The sequence below is a fragment of the Helianthus annuus genome, chromosome 5 (assembly GCF_002127325.2).
Source record: "Helianthus annuus cultivar XRQ/B chromosome 5, HanXRQr2.0-SUNRISE, whole genome shotgun sequence".
NCBI lineage: Eukaryota > Viridiplantae > Streptophyta > Magnoliopsida > Asterales > Asteraceae > Helianthus > Helianthus annuus.
In genome coordinates, this window is record NC_035437.2 from 50,733,448 (window position 1) to 50,741,962 (window position 8,515).

At 39.4% G+C, this 8,515-nt stretch overlaps 1 protein-coding gene across 1 annotated transcript; it reads right to left on the bottom strand.

The window, feature by feature from the left end:
- Positions 1 to 5,908: 5,908 nt before the first annotated feature.
- Positions 5,909 to 7,009, bottom strand: LOC110943314. Its single transcript, XM_022185065.1, has one exon. The coding sequence runs from the start codon at positions 7,007 to 7,009 to the stop codon at positions 5,909 to 5,911; it is 1,101 nt and encodes a 366-aa protein (XP_022040757.1).
- Between the last annotated feature and the right edge of the window lie 1,506 nt (positions 7,010 to 8,515).

Consider the following 8,515-nt stretch of genomic DNA (forward strand, 5'->3'; position numbering starts at 1 on the left):
TACCCGCGAATCCTACGTAACCTCCATTGATATTCCTCACATCATACAACAATGCAGTTTTCCCTGTCATATGTCGAGAGGCTCCACTATCCATGATCCATCTCGAAACGAGTTTTGGAAGATCCCGCACACAACACAAATTGACTTCAAAACTTCAATAAAGATGCCGATTCATGCTTCGTGATCCAGGAAGCTCCGGCAATTCAAACTGCTTAATCAAACATTGTGTCCACCCAAGCCTCATCAATCTTGGGTGTAACCTTGGTACTTTTGACTCTCGCAATTTGAATTTTAAAGTTTTCAGCCTTAAGAGGTGGAAAATTTGCATCATACTCAATCGGAATTGAATCCTCAACCTTTTTCTCCTCAGAAGTTGAAATTTTTGTCTCTGTTTTAGGTTTCCAAACTTGTTGAGATAATGCTACCCGTTTATAAAACTTGTCATTTTTAGTTACCACTTTCTTTACGAGTTCATTTTTTACTTTCGTGTTATCATTTTTCAAACTCTTTTTCTCAACAACCACTGAAGCTTTACCCTTCATGTCAACTTTCCTTTTCTGAAACTTCACAACTTCAGTCTTAGGCTTCAAATTGGTACAATTGCGAGCAATATGTTCAACCTGATTGCATCTGAAGCATGTTCGAGTATCAAATACTCGACTAGTGCCTTCAGACTGAAACTATGAAGCTCTCTTTTCAAAGAATTCTTCATTTGATTTCGAAAAAATCTTTGCTTCTTCATTAGACAGTGAACTTGAACTGTTCACAAATACCTTCTTTTCAACAAACTTCTTGTTTTGAACATTTCTCTTTTGATAACCTTACCACCCTGATAACCACCCGACCAGTTGTTTCGATTGTTATTATGAAAACGTGGTGGAATAACAGGTTTCTTATAGTAAGCTTTATCTTTCTCAAAATTCATTTGTCTCTTTGTTTAACTCAAACTGTTCACTTCTGACAACTCAACTTCAACCAATTTGAACACATTTGTTAACTTGGAAACATTAACATTCTCAATGGGAAACTCAGAATCCGAAAACAACTTATCAGATCCCGACATCTTGTACATGACAAGAGTAGGTTCGTCATTTAAGTTGCTTTTGGACTTTTGTTTCGGAATGTAATTGTCCAAGAAACATCCATCATCTTCAGCTGAATCAGACAACAACACACTTTCAGCTATGCTTTTGACAATTTCTGTCTGAACACTATCATCAGATGATGAAGAAGAAAATGTAACATCAATTGAATCAGGAAGTTTCACTTCATTTTCTTCTCCAATTTCAACCAACCCAGATTGCTTTTTCGAATAATTGTCAAGAACAGGTGGTGGAACTTGATGAAAACCCACCCCGGTTCCATCAGAGTAAACATTTTCGCCGGCTTTGTTTTTCCCGATGGGTTTGGGTAGAATGTGTTGCAAAACAAAGCTTGCGGAGTTGTAACTCTTAAGATTCAACTGGATTCGCTCGTTTTCAATTTCAGCCTCTTGTATTTTAAGTTTCAATTTAGCGATTTCATCCAGTTGTTTCTTGATTGATTCCTCTTCTAACCGAAGCACTGTTTTTAGTTGAGTATTTTCTTTATAAGTTTTACCATTTCTGTCATCATTATCTTTCATTGTGCTTTTAAGTTTCTCAAACTTTTCAGTGATCTGACGGTTTTCAAGAACTAACCTTTCATTTTCTTGCCTAACTTTTCATGGTCAATTTTATCATTTTCAATTTTGTTAGTTAATTCTTTTAACCGTTCAGTTGAAGCTTTAACTCTTTTATCACGATCAAGGATTTGATCTTCAACGATTCTGACTCTCGCAGTCAAATCTTCAACCTTCTTACCGTTGTGATAAGTGACTGTGTTACAAACTTTGCATTCCTTGATGCAATTTTTGCAAACAACATCACCATTGACTTTTTTACCTGACTCGGTCGTTGACATGTTTGAACTGACCTGGCCTTTAGACTCAGAGACGGATTTAGAATCTACCTCAAGCGCCTTAGCTGCCAGCACCATATCAGCCATTTTTCCAAAATTTTCAGCATTCAACTCCTGCGTCGTGTCAATGATCCCAATGTCAATTTTCTTTGACTTCTCTTCTTCTATCTCTTCTTTCTCTTTCTCATCTCCACTTCCCCACCATTTTTTCTGCCAATACTTATCTTCGTCTTTACTCCTTGATTAAAGTTTCCACATCAAGAGTTTTATGATCAACAACAATGTTTCCATATGGGTCAAGATAACATTCCCTATCTGGATCCCATCTCTTAGCTCTTACTGCTTCATTAAAAATACCAGCTAATCTGACCAATCTGTTCGAGGCCAACGACCTTTTGTAAATGTACTTTTGTTCTTCAGTTCTGTTGTCTTGCCAAGGAATATGTTCTGTTTTTGCCATGAATGCATATCCAACCGCATCTTCCTCAGGTAACAACTCACTCCAGTCGTAACCTTCATCGTCGTGAATTACTGCAAGAGCTCTAGACTTCTCTTTGTTCTCCTCCAGCGGCTTCAATCTTGGCGGCTCTGATTGATTCTGATGATAAATCGCCTTCTTGTAGTAATCTTCTCTGAACGGGTTCTCAGATTCATCAGCATACGCGTTTCTGCATTCACACTTAAAGTGACCTTTTTGTTTGCATTTAAAGCACGTCACTTTACTCTTGTCAAAGCCCAATTTGGTAGAAGGTCCACCAATTGACTTCCTCCCTGTGATCTCCATGAAACGTTGTGCTCGACGAACTGCACTGGCCATACACCATCTTATGTCGATCAGTTCCATCTCCTCAGGATCTATCTGATCATAATATTCTTTCGTCAAGTTGGTGTTGCCAATCTTCCCTGCTACAAGACCTTCATAAGATTTTAACACCGACGCCAAGAAAACCATCTGTTGTTTAGCAGACTCCTCGCTGAAATTCTGAGCGTTCTTTAAGTCTATAGTGATGTTGCATTGAAATAAATTCTTTGCATCAGACTGGTTTGAATTTGATGAAGATCCACTGTGATAACCACTATGATATCCACTGCTTTGACTTTCTTTGTTTGTTGTGGAGACATTCTCAGCAGAAAACGCAGTCTTGGGAGATGTATTCTTTGGCATCATGCTTTTTGGATAACACAGTCTTGGGAGATGTATTCTTTGTCATCATGCTTTTTGTATAATACAAATCCAAGTTCTGCTGATACGATGAGTGATTGACTTTGTGTGTCTTCTTTAGCTCCAGCTCGTAACTTTCAAGTCTCTCAATCAACAGATCCACTGTAAGCTCTGCAGGCTTGATCGTATTCTTCAGCATGAACGCATAATACTGCCAATCCATCTCGTCTGGTAACGAATCAAACAGCTTATCGACTAGCTCTTCTTGAGAATAGAAAATTCCATTTCTCGCCAGTTCCAGCTTTAGATGCCCAAACCTCTCAATCATTTTACAAACAGACTCATTCTTTAAACACCCAAACAAATCAAACTCTTTTCTAAGTAGTTTCTTTTTGTTTTTCACGATTTCTGTACTTCCTAAACATTTTGTTTTCAACTTATCCCAGAGATCTTTAGCAGTAGAGTACTCGATCAACGATATGATATATTCTCGAACGGATTGAAACAACAGTGCAACACACTTCTGCTCAGCAACAAACGATTCTATCTCCTCAGGTGAAGTTAAACTTTCCCCACTTTTGCCTCCATCCTGGTATCCATTTTTTAGATTCTTCTAGCTGGGAAAAGCAAAGGCTTTCAACCAATCTTCGAACTTCTTGGCCCACCGGCTATATTCCTCAATAGCCATCAACTTCGGTGGTTTGTTGTAAGTTCCGAAAGCACTTTCAACTTCCAAAGCATCCCATAGCTTTTTCTTTGTATTCAGAGGATTCTCATTCGTGTTGCTTGAAGAAGTGTCGTCTCCAGAATTTCCAGCAAATGCATACATATCGCTAAATGGGTTCATGAAAATATCATCCATCTTGTACGTACCTGAAAAATCAACAAACACTTAGAAATATTTTTGGTATTGAAAAATGACAGATTCAAACGGAATCTGTTCAAGCGAAATGGTTCAAATGGTATGGTCTTTCAAACGAAATGGTTCTTTTCAAACGGAATCCGTTATTCCGTTTGAAACAACAATAATCAAGTTTCAAACGAAACCCCTTTCAAACGGAAGTTTCAAACGATATCCCTTTTCAAACAGAAACCACTTTCAAACGGAACCCTTTCAAACGGAACGCTTTCAAACGGAACCCTTTCAAACGGAACGCTTTCAAACGGAACGGGTCAACTTCAAACGGAAATGGTCAGATTCAAATGATAGGGTCAAATTTCAAACGGAAGGGTATGCTTCGTTCAAACGGACACCAGCTTTCAAGCCATTTTTACCAGTTTTACTTTGAGTTTAGGTCTGATATTCTCAAGGGTTTGTTATTACTGTATTTTGTTTGATATGTGAAAGTTTTAGGCCATTTTAACCGTAAACACTTGTTCAAATCAGAAAAGAAAGGTAGAAATGAGAGAATTCGAAGTAAATCCGATAAAATCAAGCTGCAATGGTATGAACTCCTCGTCCTGAGCTCTGATACCACTTGTTGGATCGTTCCGGTGACCCTAAACAGTCAGTAAAGGCAGTTCATCTTCGTTTACAAAGGCGGAATCAGAGTAAACAAAGTCACAACAGCTTGTTCCTTTCAATTTCTTTCTATTACTGATTTCCTGAGTCTTTTACAATGATTATGACAAAAATTCGGTAGCACCTCGACTCACATACACACACATGTCCGTATGAAATGAGCATGCACAACTCCTGTACATAGTGCCAGCCATTCCGTTTGAAGGTGACACACCCAGTTCAAACGGAACCCTCTTCAAACGGACTGGCTTCTTCAAACAGACTGGACAAGTTCAAACGGACAGGACATCTTCAAACGGACAGGACATGTTCAAACGGATTGACTTCCTAAAACATGACCAAACCCTAACTCAATCACTATTGTGCACTCATTTAACCTATCTAGACATAAGACTCGATAAGACGTAGTCAGCAAACATTCAATGCACCAACAATAACCAACAGGAAGAGAAAAGGAGATAAGGGGTCCCCTTGCCGCATACCCTTATGGCATTGGAAATCAAAAGTTGGCGACCCATTAACAAGAACCGCCGCCCTCGCAGAGGATAAAATCCCTAACACCCGTCTGCACCAACGCTGAGGAAAGCCCATTTGAGACATTACCGAGTCAACGAAACCCTAGTTCATATTGTCATAGGCTTTCTCGAAGTCAAGTTTGAATAGAAACGCCTTCTTTTTCTTCTTCTTTAGCCAATTCACCGTCTCACTAATTATTAAAGGGCCATCAAGAATGAACTTCCCTTTGAGAAAAGCCGATTGATTCTCCGAGATGACAGAAGCAATAAATTTCTTCAAGCGATTAGCTAGGACCTTAGAAATAACTTTATTAATAGCTCCAACCAAGCTAATGGGCCGAAAATCATTAAGATCAGCAGGATCCCGAACTTTAGGAATAAGTGTTATAAACGAAGTCGCATAACCCCTATTAACCGAGCTGCTTAAGAAAAACTCATTCAAAACGTTTATGAAATCTCCCTCGAAAACATCCCGGAAGTGCTTCAAAAATTTGAAATTCAACCCATCGGGCCCGGGGGCCCGATTACTTCCATAATCCCAAACTACCACCTTCAATTCATCCACAGAAAATTCCGACACCAGCCAATTAGCATCCTGTTGACTCAGGCATTTGAGGAGACCACAAGACAACAATGGACGCACCCAAACATCCTCTTTGAATTTGCCCCGAAAAAATTCGAACACATATTTCTTAATAAGAGAAGGTTTTGAACACCAAGACCCGTTAATATGTAACCCATGAATCGAGTTACTAGCCTTCCGACAATTAATCATCGAATGAAAAAACTAGAGTTTTCGTCTCCCTCTTTGGCCCATCTAACCCTCGATCTCTGTTTCAGGTCCTTCGTCTTATTCTCTTCTATCTCCTTAATGCGAAGCAGATTCTCAGAAAGAGCCCACTCTTCCTCCTCAGCTAAGTCCCTAACTTCCAACAATTTCTCTAACTCCTCAATTTCTTCTCTCGCAATAGCCTCTAATTCCCCTTCTTTCTTAATCATATCATCCCTCCAAACCTTCACATGAGACCTAATCCATTTGAATTTTTTCAACAAGCACAAATCAGCAGGCCCAGAACCCACAAAGGAACGGGCCGCTTCTCTGACCGTCGAGTCGAACCCCGGCCGACCAAACCACGAGTTAAAGACTCTAAAGGGCTTCGGCCCGAAGTTAGACTCCTTAGTAACCAACACAATTGGGTTGTGATCCGAAAACATCCTCGGTAAGGCTCTAAAGCAAGCGTTTGGCCATAACCCAAAAAACCCGGAGCAAACCAGAAAACGATCAATTTTGCTACACTTCTTCCCATTGTCTGCCCATCTAGTATACTTTCTATCTTTCATCGCATACTCCAACAACCCGCCATTAAAAATAAAAGAATTAAAGAATCTGGCACAAGAGGCGTTGAACCGAGTGTTAAGTCTTTCCTCAGGAACCCTGACCGCATTGAAGTCCCTAAGGAAAATCCACAGACCCGAGAAGGCGTCAATTAACCCCAGAAGACGATCCCAAAGAAGTTTTTTCCCTTGAACATCCTGAGGAGCATAAATATTGGCGATATTAATCTGGTGACCACTCCCTTTGATCTTACCGCTAACGACCAGAAAATTTCTATCCTTAATGGAACTACCAATTTCGAATAACTTCTTATCCCAAATACTGACCAACCCTCCAGACAAACCGCTCAAATCCACCCAATCCACACCAAAATCCTTACAACCCCAGAATCTAGCGAAAACCCCTTCATTCACAGCACCACACTTAGATTCTTGGAACGCTGCAAACGAGATCCCGAATTTGACCTTTATCCCTTTCACCCATCTAGCTTTCTCATCCCCACCCAACCCTCTCAAATTGATGGATAAGAAATTCATACCTTAATCACATTAATACCTTTACCCAATAAATCCTTCCTCACTAGCTCCTCACTGTTACCCAATTCCATTCCCAACATAACCCCCACATAAACAGTTTTACTAACCTCTTGGTCGATAGACCCCCCATCGTTCCTAGAAGCTCCCTCCGACTCATGAATGCCAGGATCCAGCGAGCCACCGAACCTTTGGCTGTGAACCTCTGACGAGACCTCTTCCGTGACCCCTTCGTTGACATCGACTGGAACCCCATGTGAATTAAGCGGCCGATTAAGGTTAACAGTAGAGACCAGAGACTGACAACCATCCCTGTTAGATCTTATCTCTTTCATCTGATTTAAAAGATTATCCAAAGAGAACGGATCACTGTCCTCAACCTCATGGGCCTTCTCACTACTCTCAACCACTTGGGCCCTGTTCCTTTTCTTGGGCCTACATTTCTCAGTAGAGTCCACTAACCCACTAGGACTGCCCACATTAGCAACACCCTGATTTTTGGGCCCACCCTTCCTAAATCTTTTTGACTTCCTACCTGCCTTAAAATAATGAATACCCCCATTCTTTGTCCCGGACTCATTGGAAACATTATCCGGAAACATGTAACTACTACCCGAAAATATAATTGTATAACACTATATAACACCAGATAACACCATATAACACTATGTAACACTATATAACACTATACATCCATCATAGACCTGGTACTATCCATTATAGAACTGCTACCAGAAAATATAACACTATAACACTGTATAACACTATAACACTGTATAAAAACCTTCATTCTCCATCCATCACTATATAACACTTTATAAAACCATTTCAGAAATTATAATTGATAAACGATAGCGGTTATGAAAGGTTATCAATTAATTTATATTCCTATAATAACTGGTGGCGGTTATGGAAGGTTATCAATTAATTGAATTAATGAGAAAATTACTAGTTTACCCTTTTGAATTAATTTAGATTGAAGACACATATTATCTCCACAATATTTCTCACACTTTTTACACTTTGTGCCATTTGTACAGAATCTTTAATCTTCTCATGTATGCGTATTGTATTTTTGTTAGAAGAAAATGTTTATAAGAATAAATTCTCATGTATGCTCTACATGAAGTTTGTATTTCTAATATATTGTAATGTAATGTAATAAGTGTTGTAATATTAAATATCTACTATTTTATAACTTATTGATATATTTGTAGATTGTTTTTAATGGCGTCCCGTTGGTGTCATACATGCATGGCCAACGATGAATTATGGGCAAGCGAGAGTTAACTATGATCAATTGATGGTAAACTAAGACGACTGACGGTTGACTACGTATAACAACCCTCCTAAAACATCCTAAACACCCCTAACGCCCTAAATATACACCGTATATACTCGTTAACGGTCCCAAATAACCTTAATATTAATAAAAATCAAATAGAAACAAATATTAGGGTCCCTCGCGGGCCGCGACCCATTCCTCTGGGTCTGTTACGGGGCACGACA